The 17,692-nt window shown below is 38.9% G+C and overlaps 1 protein-coding gene across 6 annotated transcripts in view; it reads left to right on the top strand.

Moving 5' to 3' along the window:
* The window catches only part of TIAM2 (TIAM Rac1 associated GEF 2), an 87,308-nt gene that overhangs the window by 68,324 nt on the left and 1,292 nt on the right, over window positions 1-17,692 (top strand). For all 6 annotated transcript variants that reach the window (XM_071434960.1, XM_071434951.1, XM_071434969.1 and 3 more), the window contains 11 exons: window positions 6,205-6,384; window positions 7,809-7,877; window positions 8,256-8,381; window positions 9,563-9,671; window positions 10,278-10,457; window positions 11,877-11,995; window positions 13,133-13,241; window positions 14,249-14,307; window positions 15,151-15,256; window positions 16,018-16,105; window positions 16,728-16,882. In XM_071434960.1, the coding sequence (XP_071291061.1) occupies window positions 6,205-6,384; window positions 7,809-7,877; window positions 8,256-8,381; window positions 9,563-9,671; window positions 10,278-10,457; window positions 11,877-11,995; window positions 13,133-13,241; window positions 14,249-14,307; window positions 15,151-15,256; window positions 16,018-16,105; window positions 16,728-16,882 (1,300 nt within the window). The remainder of the gene's footprint in view (window positions 1-6,204; window positions 6,385-7,808; window positions 7,878-8,255; window positions 8,382-9,562; window positions 9,672-10,277; window positions 10,458-11,876; window positions 11,996-13,132; window positions 13,242-14,248; window positions 14,308-15,150; window positions 15,257-16,017; window positions 16,106-16,727; window positions 16,883-17,692) is intronic.

Raw genomic sequence — 17,692 nt, 5'->3', positions numbered from 1 at the left:
AAGGTAAAGCTGGCAAAATATATGTATTACACAGATGGCTATATCTATGTGTATATATATATATACACATGGATGTATGTGTATATGTGTTACACAGGTTGCAGAAAAATAACATGAGCCTCCTGCATTAAAATTGACAACATCAGGATAAGGACCTGGGGTAGGAAGAACTGACAGCTTTTTACAAAACCAGGGTTTGGGAAAATTTTTATTGTGTGCTTTGATGTTGCCTCATAAGACTCTCCTTTTTGTGACCTGGGCTGTCAGGGTTCCTCTTTTTGTTTTCCTGATGCTCTTATCTTTACATTTTGTACAGTCAGGATTTAGTGTCCTGTGATGGAAATCACTTCTGCTTTGCTTTTGACTTTGGTATGAGTTGGGTCAGATGACTTTGGAGACTGATTCTAGAGAAGCTGAGCACTGCATCCATGAACTCCATGGTTGCTGCTTGTCTTGGGGACAGGGTCAATGCAGGCTCTTGGGCCCAGGTCCCTACTGCATGACTTGGTTTGTATCTAACAAGAGTTTTAGTTAAGTACCTCAGTCACCACTGATGGTTCTTCTGTGCTCAAAGAGAAAGATGGGCATCTCTCTGCATGGCAGGTGAAAGGGAAGATTTGCCTCCATGCAAATATCAATATCTCAGGCACCACATAGGAGGGTTACATCTTGGCTGTTTTACACAGCTGTATGTTCAGCCTTCTTTCAGGCCTTACCCTGTGCTCTTTGGAAAGATTTACTGGGTCAGCAGCCCCTCCCTCCTCTTACAGTATTTGTGATAATTCTAAATGAGGTTGGTGACATCCAATTCTGTTAACAGAGTGATTTGCTAATGTTAATCTCTCTAAAATTGGGAAATTCTAACTCAAGGACAAAAGTTCCTTGTTAATTCCTTGCCTTTTGTATCATCTAGTAGTGTCTAACAGGGCACCTTCTCATCCTGTGGTGCAGAGGATTTGCTTTTCCCTCCTTAAAACATAACTCCAACTATGATTTACGTATTTCTATGAAGCAACTGAGTAGACACCAAAAAATTGCCCTTCTTTTAGCAAAGTTTTAAATATTTTCATTAAAAGACATGCAAGAGACAGAATGAAACAAAGCAGATCCATATAATTTTATTGTCAGTCAGGAACAAGTTCATACTGAGTGGCCTTGGAGTTGGGAAAAGAAGGAGAAGGAGCAGAAGATAACTAATGGCTGAGGCTACTGCTTTGGTTTAACTTCTATTGCTGAAAGCTGAGCAGCACTTTTGCCCAGACTTTTGTGGTGAAAACGCTACAAAGTATTTTTCAGTAAAGATCTGCCGTCATTTTTTCCGTTTCAATGAACAAATTACAGGAGTGAGGTACTGTATTGATCTCTAACATAAAGCAACTTTTTTTCTGTGGTCTTTAAGGAAGCTAGAGCCTTCAACTTTCTAGCCTTTTATATTGCTTGGTTACAAACTACTTCCCAGTCTGAGGAGATGCCAGAGATGCCCACAGTTATGCACACAAAGTAAAAGGGATGGACATCTCCAAGAGCTTTCCTTTTGCACAGAGAGAGGGATGTAAAGGTGTCTCAGACTAGTTGTTCATTGCTCAAAATTCCATGTAATTGTACTTCTGCTGACTGGTGCATTCAGTCTTCCTGGAAATACATCCATCAGACAGAGCTGATGTGTTAGCTGTTCATTTTTGGAGGGCACAAGTCTAATCTATTTCTGCAGGATGTTTCTGAGCATGTTTCCTTTTAGGGTAGAGAGTTCAAAGGATTGGTGATCCAGCCCATAGTGTGTGTCCTGCACAAGGATACTGAATCCTGAATGCTTTTCAAAGGACAGGCATAGTTTTCACTTCACCAAGGAGTCTTTCTTAAGTTGTGTAGAGTTTTCTAAGTCTACTAAAATATTCCTTTCCATCACTGTTTCAAACAAACCCTGACAGACTGGGGTAAATGAGGGTAAAGTAAACAGCAGCATGCAGAGACCCTGTAACACTAATTGACCTTGTGCAGCATTTATGCTCAATCAGTATAATTCAGTAGAAAGTCACAGGATAACCATGAAATCATTGTGCTAGTTCTTAACCACTGCTGATTAATGTCTTCTGCTCTCTCACTGATTAATTTTATGGGTTTTTGTTACTCTGGTGGGGATAGCACAACCTCAAATGATGACATGCTTGTCTGCAAGTTGCAAAGAAAATCTGTAAGACATCCTTGTAAGAGTATCTTTTTGCTCACTTTAGGGGAATAATCTGTAATATTTCTTATTGCAACTATTATTGAAAATGGAATGTGCTGCATCTCCATCTGGGCACCTCTGTGGTTGCTGGCTGCCGTGGGTCAAGGTGACATCTCTGTGGGCTGGAAATTTCCATTCAAAGGTTACTTTGAGCAGTTCACATTCACAGAGATTACTCCTTGCAGAAGGACATGGAGCCTTAAGTCTGAGTCTCAAACATGCAGGGAAGAAAGAAATGTTTCTCCAGACTACTTATATACATCCTTCTGTTTTCTAAGAGGCCAGGAGATGTTGGTCAGGAGGTTGCTTCCCCTGACTGGTAGATCTGTAAAACAGTTTATACAACTTTGTTGGAAAATCTTGAATATGGCAAATAAACCATAAGGTTTATTAAGCACAGTGCTCCTTAGCTTCCTTCTCCTTGAAATATATGTGGGTTTTTTTTTCCCTTTAAGCCCTGCATAAACTCCATTTTTCTTTCCCACCTCTAGCACTGTTAGTCTAAATTTCTTGATATTTAGCCTTATCTGTCTGCTGTTCAGTGCCAAAGGTAAGCTGACACTGCTTGTAGTCCCCAGTACATGTTGCTGAAAGCGGCATACATAAGCTCAAGTAATGGATTTTGGAGGAAGTTTGCTGCTTCTATTGTAGTTTCTCCTCAGCTTTTATCTGTTCCCAGCTATGCTGCAGCCTTGTCTGCAGTCACTTATCTGGACTTTTCTTTTTTACTGATTTAACTGTTTTTATTCTGATAAGCTGCACACTATAAAGGTTGGCATAAATAATTTTTTTACCATTTACGAAGTACAAACAGTCTTGGTCCTGCACAAATAAAATCAGCTCTGTGCTTGAGGAATTGATGAGTTTTATCTGAGAGTCATAGCTGCCGGTATTAACCATTGCAATGTCAAGGGTTAATTCCCTCAGAGCAAATTCAGGGTTAATTCCCTCCTTAATTCAAGATAGATGTGGATGTGTGTAGTATCAAGAGGGAGTTCCTTTTGAGATTTCTGGGCTTAAGGGTGCTGGACTACCAAGTTTTGATTTGACATCCAGAACGTCCAGATGGCTTTGAAATCCCAGCTGCAGGGCAATCCCAGATCAAGGACAGAGGCTGAGCCTCTCCTGCCCACACATGCCAGATGTAAAAGAGCTGGTCCTAGGGGCTGTCACTCAAGACTTTCTGGAAAGGATCTGTTTTAAACAGTTTAAAAGAGCAGGAAATTGTTTCATGTCAAAGGCAGAAAGTAGCATCCAGAACACTTGGGAAAAAGGGTAGAGATCCTGACCTGGGTGGTAAGAGAGTTTTGGGAAGAAACATGGAGGAAGAATTGCTTTATGCTTCTCTACTTATTTGTTGCTATGTTCTCATTTATACTAGGCTCCTTGTCAAGAACCAGTGGTTCCACTGGCAAAATGGGTTCCTTCATCTTCCGTGGTCTATGCAATGCACATAAGTGAATGTGAATCACTTTTGTCCTGTGATCAAGTAGCATTTCATGCTTGCTTTGACCCACGTGTAAATACCACAGTGGGTACAAAGAGTGAGGTCTGGATATTGCGTGGTCTGGAAGACTCTTCCCTCTTGTAAAGGGAAGGACACAGAGCAGCAAGACTTAAGGAAAAGACAAGACCCTGTGAGCAGGGAGGTCAAGGACAATATTTTTAATGCCAAATTTGCAAACATATCCAGGAATGTATTAAAGTTTATAAGAATCAGTGCTTGTCGGCAGTACAGAGAGGTAATCCTTGGGCTTAGGCCAGCTATGCAGAACAATTTCTGACAGCAAAATTATATTGCTTAGGTGATCAAAAAGTATTTATATGGAGGAGTATAATCTATTTCCATATGCTTTCCCATACAGTGATTCTTGGTGACAGATGCAGCACTGACCCCAGAACTTAAGGGGATGTAGAAATAGCACATTCCCCAATGTATGCCTGCTCTATATGCAAAGGTGGTTGAGGAGGAATAGAGGACTTCTAACTCTTCCTTGTAAAACTGTGTCTGATGATGATGCTTGTGACTTGGTTTAAACAGGCTGCCTTGCATCCTTGATCCCTGTGTCCTTGATCAGTCATCAGGCTGATGTAAATCAAGCTGCCCATGTGCCTCTTGAGCTGTAGAGAGTGTAAAATCTGAAACATTCTGATATAAATACAAACCTTTCTGACATCAGAAACAAAGAAAACAAAAGTGAAGTGCTTTGGCATTCAGTTGTTTAGAAACTGCTTTAAAATAATCCACATACACACAAACACCCACACACCACTTCCTAAAGGATTTGTTTGCAAGCCACTAATTAATTTCAGTGTCACAGACTGACTACAATTTTTAAATTTATTCCATCAGTGTGGAGCTGTAATTCTAACAAACACCATTCAATTCATATAGCAATTTTTGGGGTCCTAATAAGTGTTGAAAATACTAAATGTATCTAAATTTCATAGTTCTGCAAACTGTCATTATACTGGATTATGAAGAGGGTTCCACATATCAGTGAGGAAAGTAACTTCATTTTTTTTAGAATGGTGGCATTTTTCAAAACTGGGAGCTGGGAAGCTACTGAGTAATATGGACTACATGGCAAATATCTGACATTTTAACATTTTTTTCATCATATAGGTGTTTAATCACAGGAATGATTGAGATTAAATATTGCTAGTCCATTTAGCCTCCAATTTACTGAAAGACTTTGCATAGCTCAGTTCATTTTCAGATTAACTTTTGCATTTGTTCATTTGATGGCCTAGTATGTTGGTGAACCAAGCTACACAGATAATCAGTGGTGAATCAGGACACCCAAAAAGGATGACTTGAAACAGCTTGTGGAATAAATAAAGTACAAATTAAGACAACTCTGAAATGCACTCATGTCCTGATATCACTATAAAAGGACTTACACCTGAAATAAGGCAGCCTTCATGTAGTCCTCATTTGAATGCACTTTCTAAATACAAGGTGATAAATGTCACAGCTTATGCAACTGTCCAGTTTGTGCAAGTGTCTGAATGACAGGACTGAAGAATTGTTTCATGTACTACAAAGATGTGGATACTCAATGCTGTTAACATAGAATTGGGTAATGGTAGTGATGTTTTATCTTCCAGGGAAACACTATGTAAGAAAGAGACCAGTGGAATAATTTCAAATAGAGCATTCAAGATTATGGCCTGCAAAAGTTGCTCTTGGATATTAGTTGTGGTCATCTGAGAGCAAATGACATAACTATTTCATAGTGTCAGAAATATCTCCTTGTCTTCCATCTTTGCATCTCAAATTAACTGTTGTCATTGTATATTCAGTTCCTATCTTGTTTGAAAATTTTCTCAGTTTTATTTATTCTGTTTTTAATAATTTTTCTAAAGAATATAAAATATTTAGTTTTCCATTTACCTTTTTTTAAAGCAAAAGATCCTGATATGTAGTTGTATCCTTGGAAAGAAAACATCTGACCATCTTTTGACATCCCCAGAAATTGGAATCTGAACCCTCAGCTTCATGTCTCATTGTTTAGAAAGCAACAAGACAACACACAATACAATATATGTTGCAGATGAAATACAAAAGAATTATTCTGGATGCTTATAAGATATTTATCTGTTAATTCCTTGAATTTTGATGCAGTGAGTGTTGCAAAGTAAGAGAGGTGGAAAACAGTGTCATAAGAATCAAAGTATGTGATATATCTGAGTGCTCTGTCATCTTTTGCACTCTACGAACTTGTATCTGAAGACTGAAAATAATTTGTGCTGGAAAATCCCTAGCAATTTTAAATTCCTTTTACTGCTCTGATCTGGTTTTGCTAGAAATTAAAGCTGTTCAAAGCTGTCAAGATACACCTCTGACAAAAATCGATGGCATGCTCTGGCCCCTGAATTTGAAACAGGAGCAAAATTGGGGGAATTTAGAAATAATTGTGGTACAACTTGTATTCTAAAACATCATCACTTGTCTGTTTCTTCTCACTCAACAGAGCGCAGAGCAGATCAGCGCATTGTGCCGAAACTTCCAAGAAGTCCAAGCAAGCAATATGGAAGCACAGAAGGACAACCAGGATCCACCTCCACGACCACTGGCTCGCCACCTTTCTGATGCAGATAGACTGAGGAAAGTCATCCAAGAACTTATGGACACTGAGAAATCTTATGTCAAGGTACAAAAAACAAACCATGGCTTACTTGTTTTTGAGGCTGGACAGTGTTAACATATTTTGATCTTATCTTTACACAACCGGCCTTCCACAAGGGCCATAGCCTACAAAGTCTCCTTATCTAATTGTTCCTGTTGCTTCTGGCAGACTTGCTCCTGCAGCTGAGGCTGTAGGATCTGACGTAGTAGCATTAATTGCAGTCAATTTGTAGTTGTATTGGAGAGCAGCCTTCTGTGGGGAGAAGATACCTGCAAACAAAAAGGGTTTTTCCAGGGGATGTCTCCCCAGTTTTCAAGATGAAGATAAATCTGGTAGAAGAACAGAATAGTCTCATACAAATGAGTATGTGGAAAAGAGTGCATGATTATTTTTGAACCAGGAAAGCTGAAAGGCACAACTCCAGTGGGTTGTAGCATGATAGGGAAGTTATTCTGACTGATAAACCTGCAAATTGTTTGATGTATCTCTCTTCTTTTTATGAACTCTAAAATCACGTGACTGGCTGCCAAAGGAAACATAAGAACATCTATTTCATTGACCTCCAGCAAGAAGACATCATCTCCTTTTCTGTATCTCAAAACCTGTATTTACAGATGTCAGTACTTGCTGCAGTAATGTTTGTGGAAGAGAAAACACTTCATCCACTTCATCCACTGATATAGCCATATGCTGGACCCTCATTTATGTCCACCTGATATATCTTTTAGAGGAATCACTTGAACAAAGCATGACCATGGAGGCCACTGATATACATGAAATTTTGCATCAGGAAAAATCGTGGCACGTTGCAATACTTGTTATGGCATTTTCAGGGAGCTGCTCGTTATTCCTTCTACATAGAATTTCTGGTGTGTCTCTTCCCAGGGTTGGAGAGCCCTGTAGTGGGCCCCAGCTCTGCTGTCATGCTTTGGTGTGGGACAGTAAGTCTTCAAAAATGGCATTAGTTTTTTTTGAGAAGTGACTGACAAAGCCCTTGATCATACCTACCTGAAAAAATAACTGAACACTTTAATAACTTGTAGGGTTTTAAAATGCTACGTGTCCTTCTGAATATTACTACAGATGTTTAAATAAGTAGCTATTTATATAGTTTATGTAACATAAATAATTAAAACATTTATGCTGTTCATATGGATGGACTCTTTCAAAAATAACCATTTGTAACAATTCTTCCTCATGCTAAGCTAAAATAGAATTTGTTATAATCAAGTTGTAAAGCCTTAAGGATGAAAAATAACATTACGCTGAAATCACTTTGCCTCTAATTTAGCAGTAACTTCAGTGCTAACAGTATGTAGGCTATTTTGTTACTTAAAAGGAATTGTATCTTTAGTTCATTCCCCAAACTTACCCCTATCTCAGGGTTGCCACATAAAGAACAGTTTCCAAATGGTACAGAAAAAGTGAACAAATATTCTTTTTTGCAGGACTTGAGCTGCCTCTTCGAGCTATACTTGGAGCCCCTTCAAAAAGAAACCTTCCTTACTCAGGATGAGGTGAGGGAATATCTGAAAAAAGTCCTAGTCATTCTTTTATGGGCTAAGACCTTGACACTTGGATTTTTTATTGCTGAGAGTGGGACAGAAAAAGCAAACAACAAAGATGTCAACAGGAATGACACCAGTCAGTGCCTTTCTCTCTGGTGTGCGCATCACTTCTTTTTTTTAAAGAGTAATTGTTTTTCTGAATTAACTGTTGAGAAACCTCCATTTTTTGCATGGATTTTTTATAAAACCTATTTGAAAACTATTAACAATGACATTACTAGATTACTTTGCAATCTCTTTGTGTGTTACATCTCCTTAGTCCACTGTTTTCAAAAGACCTTTTAGGTCCATGGAGTGCTGTACTTCATGGCCCGATGTTTTCCACAGATGGAGTCCTTGTTCGGCAGCCTGCCAGAAATGCTGGATTTCCAGAAGGTGTTTTTGGAGACCCTTGAAGATGGAATATCTTCTTCCTCAGATTTTAATACATTGGAAACACCATCTCAGTTCCGGGTAAATATTTCATCATTTCATACTTTGTAGTGTGCCTGCAAATGTTTGTGAAAATCTGGCTTTAAGAAGTTTCTGGCTCTTAGAAGTTTCGTAGGGTTGCTTTGAAGCTTTACTTTGGATTACAGAGTTCTGTTCAGCAATGAAAGGTTAGTGCTATTTTTCATGGTCTTATCTTCCTCCCCATGGCAAAATTTGCAACATGGGAAAAGACAGAGTAGAGTTGGAGTACACGATGTTTGGCAATGTTTGTGAGGCAGAACTCCTTTGTAGAGAGTTTATTGTCACTGCACTGAATTCTGCCCTGCCTGTGCTTTTCTGTGTTGTGCCCAACTAACCCCCAAGAGACTGGGAGCTTTTCTTGTTTAATGCCACATGAGTTTCCCACATTGTGAGGTCCAAGGAGCAGGAAGTGAATTGTAAATGGCTGCAGCACTACCCAGTACCTGCCCTGACTGGAAGAAGTGGATTCCCTGGCAATGGAGTCACTGGCTCAGGACTGAGCTGGCAGGCCTCCTGAACACTTGCTGCATTTTGTGGAGCAAACATTGATTGAAAGAGGGGAGAGGGCTGCTTTCCTCCTCCCTCACTACTCCTCTTTCTTATATTTGCTTTGGGAGGCATTTTTCTAAAAACCTCTTTTGTGATTCAGTTCCTCCCACATCTTCCCAACCTCCTCTTCATGCAAGAACATCAGAGGTGTCCTGTAATTACCACCTGCCTGAAAAAAGGAAAACAGCTGGAAAGCAATCCTGTATTTGTTTTACTCTGTCCCTTCTGGCTTTGGCACTTTTATGCTTTGCTTCCTATGGCTCCCGTTTTTTTCCCAGAACAACATAGTTATATGTCTGCTGATTTTTGTTCCTGTGCTGCCTGAAATATAAAGTAAAACAGAATATCTGCTCAGGAACAAAAGAGAAAATTGCAGGCTGACCTCTACACCTCTCAGCAAAATACAAAAATATCATCAAGTTACTACCAGTAAAAATCATCAAAAATCTACACTCAGCGAAATACAAAAAAATCATCAAGTTACTACCAGTAGTATATTAATGTTATATATATATGTATGTATATGTATAGAAAGATAGCCAATAATTCACCATTGAGTCTGTTTGTTGTATGCCTGAATACATATTTAGGATTCTAGTAGTGAACTAATATTTTGATTGTGTTGATTTCAGAAATTGCTGTTTTCCCTTGGTGGCTCCTTTCTGTATTATGCTGACCACTTCAAACTGTACAGTGGCTTCTGTGCAAACCACATCAAAGTTCAGAAAGTTCTTGAGAGAGGTAATTTATTGTCTTTATTGTAATTTACTTGCATGAATTCAAACCACAGTGAGCTACTGTTACAAATCTTGTCAACTTGTAGAGAATATTGGATAAAATCAAGGAATAAATATTGGTATCAAACAAGGACTAATCAGGTATCTTTCAATAGGAAGATCTAAGATCACAGGTTCTGCTGAAGTATAGTATAGACCTGAAGAACAAGATTCCTTTTATAACTTCCAGGCAGTAGCCTGGAGAGCTGTAGAAACACCTTCCACAACTTCATGCTGTCTGCAGGCCCAGTCTCCAGAAAAGCAGCAACAAATGGTAGAAAAAATCAGGAATTACTTCCTCTGCCATTCACTGCAACGCAATGGAAAAATTAGAGGAATAATCTCACCTTCATAAAATTGCTCTCTCAGCCCTTTTGAATGTTATTGGATGCAGGAAATTATAATGAAATTGACAGTATATTCTACTCTGTAAATCATCCATTGAAGAGGGCAAGAGTTTTGGTGCTGGGTTCAAATTGCCATTCCATGTTTTTCAATGATTGTAGCTTCCATGACTTTCATATTCAACGGACAAATTTTTTTGGTTTTTAATTTTTTTTTTTTAATCTAGCCAAAACAGATAGTGCCTTTAAGACCTTTCTGGATGCTCGAAATCCCACAAAGCAACATTCTTCTACACTGGAGTCATATCTCATAAAGCCTGTTCAGAGAGTGCTGAAATATCCTCTGCTTTTAAAAGAGCTGGTGTCTCTGACAGACAATGAGAGTGAGGAGCATTATCATTTGACAGGTAACTTCTTTTCTTCTACAGGAATGAATGAGTTAAGTTTTATTTCCTGCCCTTTCTGAAGATACAGGTAGGCATTCTGGTAGATAGCACAGAACTTGTCAAAACCTAGAGAGAATTCCCTCACTCTCCTTTAAAGTATTGAGTAATTTTTTTTTGTTCCTTTAGCTAAAAGTTCTACTTGGTATGTCCAAGTCCCTTTGAGAAGTAGGTATGCCAGGATTTGCCATGGCAAGTAGGACTGGGATCTTTATCCTCATGCACAGGAGCATGTCAGGTCACAGTGTTGCCTTTTTTTTTTTTTTTTTTTTTTTTAAACCCACTTGAGAAATACTGACCAAGGCTCCATCTTGTGGTTATTATTTAGTTCTTGAAATATGTCAAAAAGTTTGAGTACCACAGAAGGAAATATTTGTTGTTTGAGGTCCTTCTGTGACTCTTGTTTGTGTAGAAGAGATCTTTGTCAAATGTTTGCACTCTCTCCCATGTGGAGAGACTTATCTGACATGCATTAGAGTTGATTGCTTTTCTAGGCTCACATGCCTGGGACTTCACCCTGGCAAATTCCAGTTCAGGTCTGTCAGCACCTGGTGGATGAAAATCAAGAGATGTATTTTATGGATTGACTGTCATTTTTACAAAATGGATGTAGGCAAAATACACTGTCAGTAAAAACTCATGAGGATCTTACTGACTTCAAAAGGAGCTTCCAATATTGTTCCCTTTCCCAAACAAGCTGGGGACTTATTTGCAGGTCGGGATAGATGCCAAACTGCTAAAATTAACAATTGATGAAACAACTGTGCCATTAAGAATTGATGAAACAAAAGATCCCTGTCCAATTCCATTCTGAATTAATACAAAAATCTAATGGAAACTAGTGACATTCTTGTTTGGAAAACATAATTTAAACAAAACCTGGCCACCAGCATTTAATATGTACAGCCTGTGAGGAACTTGTACAGCCTAACACTGTATTTCTTTGTCCATTCTGGGAGGAGACAAATGCAATTTGTTTCTCCTGAAGATCATTAGATAACTTATTCTAGGATGAGTGTAGATTACTCCAGAGGACTTAGTGGCCCTATTCTACAAGATGCAAAATTTAACCATGGTACTATCATACTGCCATGGTACTATCATACACCCCCCCAACTTTGGGGGCTTGTCACTGGAATGCTTATTGCAGCCTTTTCAGCCACTTAAGACACTACATGAGCATTTTTCACTTACTCTGACCAGGAAGTTTTTCTTCTACTGTTGCTATGAGAAAGTATTGATACAGAGCTAGAATTCAGTTCGCCAAACTTTCAGAAGGCAGCATCGTTTTACATGCCTCAAGGGGAATTGAATTTAAAATTACCATATTTAGAAAATAAAAATTAATTACATAGTTGTGTATGAAATTTTTACACCTTACAGAAGCACTGAAGGCAATGGAAAAAGTAGCAAGTCACATAAATGAGATGCAGAAGATATATGAAGATTATGGCACTGTATTTGACCAACTGGTTGCAGAACAAAGTGGAACAGAGAAAGAGGTAAGAGAACAAACGACATGTCACATTGACTCTTGAAGCATTATCCAGCTTGCCCTAGGGGCTTCCTCTCTTCCTGAGGTAATTTGGGGAACTTACTTCCACTGGGCTTGCTCCATTCTCCTTTAATATTTTCACTTCTGTTTTGTATCTGCCTGTCAAATTTCTTTCTGTCAGTAGGTTATGGTAAAGTTTGCAGACAGCTGCCAGAGCTGCATTCTGGACTGACAGGAATTGCAAGCAGGAGTAGATATAGTTCTCAGTAGGCAAAACCCTCTTGTCAAAACATTGCAGAGATTATCCATGCCCCAAGGCATTCAGATTTTATGCTATTGAGTTCTTAACATATTTTTTTCACCCGTATAAATGAAAATGGCAATTTGAAGGATATCACATTAAGGTCTGTTATTCTCATTCTCTGCACTTCCAGTGCTGAGGCATCCATGGGTACTTGTCAGAGCAAAACCCATTAGTTATACAGACTGTGTGCAGTCATCTCCCAGAACTGGGGCAGCAAGGCCTCAACTCAGCCATTTACATCAAACAATTACTAAGCAGATCAAATCTGTAAAGCTGGATATCAGATATGAGAGATGTCATCTCAGTTGTTTCATTTCCTGCTAGTAAAAAGTCAAATTGTCCCTGTTGACTACCTGGTTTCTCATCATTTATGGGGAAACAAAACTTGACAGCCTTTGATATTCTTCAGCATTATGTTGTGTCCCACAGAAGAAAGGAGCCTCAGAGTACAAGACCTCCATTAATTCTGCCATTGGTAGTGTCATTAATACTAATTACTCTATAGAAATTAAAGATATTTACAGCTAATAATCAGGCAGTTCATAACTGACTATATAGAAGTGTAAGATAATTAGATCAGCTTAGTATTCTTCTAAGTTATTAATAGTAAGAACTTCTACCCAGCTTTTGTAACTTAGGGGCTATTACTTTGTATATTTGTAACCTGTTAAAAAAAGGGATTACTCACACTTTTCCTGCTGTAGTGAAGATCTCTTTCTATACATAGAGTAAATACAGAAAACATAGATCCTTAAAGTTATCAATGTATACTAAAATGCAGCACTGATGTAGATATTTATACTGTTTATTTATTTTACTTACTGTTATAATTTAATCCAGGTGACAGAGCTCTCAATGGGAGAACTTCTGATGCACTCTACAGTTACCTGGCTGAATCCTTTCCCATCGCTGGGCAAAGCAAGGAAAGACCTTGAACTTACAGTGTTTGGTAAGTGTCTTCCTTAAGGACTCAGTGCTTTCAAATCTGAACATGGCCACATTAGATCTCCTCCCAGGATAAAAGCCCCAAACTCCATTCCCTGCAGTCACGTGATATATAGGGTGGATTTATATGTGAAAAAATGCATAGCTGTGTTTTCCTAACATGAAAAAACTTTCTATTTATTTGCTTGCTTGTGCTGTTTGCTCTGTGAGCCACCCTCAGCTGCTGTCTTGCCTATATTTAAACTATGGAAGATTTTCAAGAGGCAATATTAGAGTCTTTAGAACAATCTGTTAAATGAGGCTATCAAAGGAGGCTTGTGGGAAAATCATGATTTATTCCACTCTTGTGAATTCAGACTAACTTCTGCTTTACAGCTACAGCACTGACATCCCCATCCAGATTATTTTAACCTGAAAATTGATGTGGAAATGAGAGCATACAAATAAGAGTCCATTTCTTAAAAAAAAGATTATTTTAATACTTCAGTGGATAAACACCTTCAGAAGAACTCCAGGTTAATGTCAGACAGGTTTCTCCTTCTCAGAGTACTCCTTTCCTGGGAAGCATGGTTAGGGAAGGGGATGCTCCAAACAGAAGAACAACCTGTTGAACTGCATGAAGAACAGACTCTCCTGCTACAGGCCCTTCGCTCCACTTGAAAATGTCCACTGTCTACAGAAAGAATATTTTTACATCTAACCTACATCTTCTGTATTTGTTTATGTGAAGAGTTACAGAGGATAGATAGGTGGTTACTATCTAAATGTACAGAATGGCTTCATCCTAGACATTCAGAAAAAAATGAGAGAAAAATACTGCCATTTCATGAAAGTGCAGAATGAAAAACCCAGTTGTCATCTCAGCACATGGCAAATGCTTTTCCATGTTTGCTTATCTCATCCTTCACATCCCCATGACTATACTTCTCCAAGATAGTATTTTCACTGAATATTGTAATATTATGCCTATAATTAAGAGTTTTCCTTTTATTTTTTTCTTTCTCTTTTCAGTTTTTAAGAGGGCTGTAATATTGGTCTATAAGGAGAACTACAAACTGAAAAAGAAAATGGTAAGTCTGGTATCAGTGGAGATGGTGGATGTTCAGGATATTAATGCAATGTGAGATGGACTATAACAGTGTTAGAGGGGGAGTGACTGACACGAAACACCACTTTCACTTGCTAGGCTGGAGTTCTGGCTATCCTGCTAAAACAAATGCTCAGTGTCTGTGTAGCAATAAATATTTTTTGTTATTTAGTAAGCAGCACCATCATCTTCTGTGTGAGCCCTGTGTTAATTTTATCAAGTGGAAAATTTCTTATTTCTGCATTGCTATGCAGAAATAACTAATTCTTCCTGATAGCATTTATGACAGCCTACCTTACCACAGGGTGCAGGTGAAAGACCTTTCTTTTATGGACCCTTGATAATCCTGGAAGGAAAGGAAAAGGGGCATTATAGACATAACCTTCTCTGCACCCACTTACACACCTGAAATGTGGAAGCCAGGTAGCAAATTGTATGTTCCAAGTACCAGTGGTGATATACTGCACCATGCTCATTGTAACAGATGGAGGAGCTCTAAAAGTAGCAGCAGCAGCTACATGATTAATGTATTCTGCTAATCCACAGTCTGTGTGTTCTTTCACAGGAAACTTCTTCCCTGGTAGTACTTATAGGCAAAGTTTTATTTTTATCAGTTAAAATCAAATGGCTTTTAAAAGTTGAAGCAATTATGAATTCCAAAGGTTGTGTCTATCACCATTTCAACTGCATTTACAAGTTCATTTTAAGGTAGTGAAGGAAAGTTCAATCAATTTAGTTTTTCTTCAAAGGTAGATCTTTTAAGAGTAGTACAAAACACCACCACTTCTTCTACTTCTTAGAAATATCCTTTGTTTTCTTTTTACAGCCTACTAATGTTCGTGCTGCACATAATTATGGTGACTTGGATCCATTTAAATTTCGTTGGCTGATTCCTTTATCTGCTCTTCAAGTTCGACTAGGGAACACAGCAGGTAACTCTCTTGCAGTAAATACTTTAGGACTGAATGCTTTCCTGGAATTTTGTAATACTGCTTCTTCCAGATGTCTTTCTGAGCCTCTGGAAGCAAGCAGGTGTAGAGAAAGTATTATCTGTCCACTGTTGTCTCTGCACTCAGGGGGTACAGGCTTGATACATTTACAGACTTCTTCATTTGGTATGCTGACTTCTGTGCATTAAGGGAGATGTAACATGATGTGAAGGAATGACAGAATGGAAATTCCCAATAAAAGGCAGGTGGCTTACTGTAGTTGACATCCTGATGACATGCTGGTGCTGTGTGTGTGCTGATCCTCATGTTTTTTCAGAGCAGAAAGGTGACTGTAATTTATGGTAGTAAAGGGCCGTGGGTTTATTTTCAAGCTGATCTTTATAGTCCTATTCACTTCTGTATGTTCTGTGAAGTGTCACAAGGTTTTTAGAGCATACCTGGGTGAAGGCCTGTTAAGGCTGGAAAACAGAGAAGCAGCAAGAATGGGGGAAAGCAACTCTCCTAGAGAAAAGTTATCAAAGACAGTGCTGGGCTGCTGCAGCAAGAGAGCTCAGGGGAGCTCTCTTGGGTTCCTTGGCTTCCCAAGCTTTCTCTTGAGTTCCACCTTGGGTGAGATCTTCTGTAGTTCCACACATGGCTGAGTTAACACTGCCTTCTGGAGAGTCAGGAACTCCACCCTGGTCTTTCTAATGCCAAAGGTTTTGGGAAGTGTATGCAAAAGTAATGTTTCCTTCCATGCACAGGAACAGAGAACAGCTGTATCTGGGAACTGATTCACACCAAGTCAGAACTAGAAGGCAGGCCAGAAACAGTTTTTCAGTTGTGCAGCAGGTAAGCTTTACATGGAGGTTGTATTTTACAAATCACATTCATGGCATTTAAAATAAAAAGAAAATATTTTCTCCCATGTGACCTTTACATCAGCAGTTTCAAAGTGGGACTCTTTACTTGAAGCTAAGCACTATGCCAATCTTTAACTGCATAAAGTATAACAAATTCAAATGGGTGAATTAAGTGTAGTGATCCAATGTCAGAAATCTGCAGATATATGAACATAAGCTCCTGTATGGGCAAAGTAACTGATTTTATCACTTTTAGCTGGTTAACAGAGAAAAGACCACTTAAGGTTGTGATTCCCTCATACAGAAGCTACCTTTCAAGTAATTTTCTAAGAGGAAGCAACTAAGATCTCAAAACACAAGGTGTGTGAAATGTCTAGCACTGTTAAGATGTCCCTGCCCATGATGCAGGGGTTGGAACTTGATGATCTTTAATGTCCCTTCCCACCCAGAACATTCTATGAGCTTATGATAGCTGTAAACCCACTACTAAAGAAAGCTTTTGAAATAAAACACTGCACTAAAGCCCATCAGCAGAAAGGCAGTGGGAACATTTTATCCTAGTGTCTTACTTCAGCGAGGAAATAAAGTTTTGTGTTTTCTTAAACTTGCAGTGATTCTGAGAACAAGACTAACATTGTGAAGATCATCCGTTCTATCCTGCGGGAGAATTTCAGACGTCACATAAAATGTGAGCTACCACTGGAGAAAAAATGTAAAGATCGCCTCGTTCCACTTAAGAATCGTGTACCTGCAACAGCCAAACTGGGTAAGAAACACCTACTCAAGTGAAAACTAAAGCATCCAGACTGGTGCTGGTAGGGCATTCACAATTATTACCATAGAGTGATCATAGAGTGACATGTGTCAGACCCACAACTCCCATTTCTTCTTTTTTTGGACTGGAGCAGGAGTAGTTTCTCTACCACTCAGTATGTGACAAGGGCTAGAGGAGATAAGCAGACTTCCCCACACTGCAATGTGTCATTAGCTGTCTTCAGAGGAGACTTAATAAGGCTCAAATTAATTTTGCTGGGAAGGAATAGACACCCTTTGCCATACAATATTAGCATTCTTTCCTCTGGGCTCCCTTTAGTAACTCAGCCCTAATAGCATTTATAGCTGGAACAACAGGGAAAAGGCAGGGGGTCTTGGTTCTTTCAATGCACTAAATCTGCATCCCAGCTGATACTGTAATTAAGTACAGGACTCAGACATTTTAGTTAAATTTTAGTTAAATGAGTAGTTACTAGTATTTCAAGTTCTCTATCAGATCAGTCCTCTGTAAAATCCCCTTAATGTCAGAGGATCTGGAAGAGTTCAGCTGCTGCCTACACCTGGGCCCTTCAGTGTTTGATGTGCCCAAGTCAATCTTTCTTTATGCAAAAGTGTGTGTATGACTACACTTTTTTGGAGGATTTGATCTATATTACACATGAAGGAAAGCACAGAACCCTAGGATAGGTGTAATGAAAACTGTGACATGAGGAACAGACTGTCGGTATCAGAGTGCTGACACATTTGACTTGGAATGACTATATCCACCATAATTGTAAGTGGGATATTAAGACAAAAGGTA

This window comes from Agelaius tricolor, unplaced genomic scaffold (assembly GCF_023055355.1).
Source record: "Agelaius tricolor isolate 1412-34295 unplaced genomic scaffold, bAgeTri1.0.p SCAF_1, whole genome shotgun sequence".
Taxonomy (NCBI): domain Eukaryota; kingdom Metazoa; phylum Chordata; class Aves; order Passeriformes; family Icteridae; genus Agelaius; species Agelaius tricolor.
This window is presented reverse-complemented; position numbering and strand designations above follow the sequence as displayed.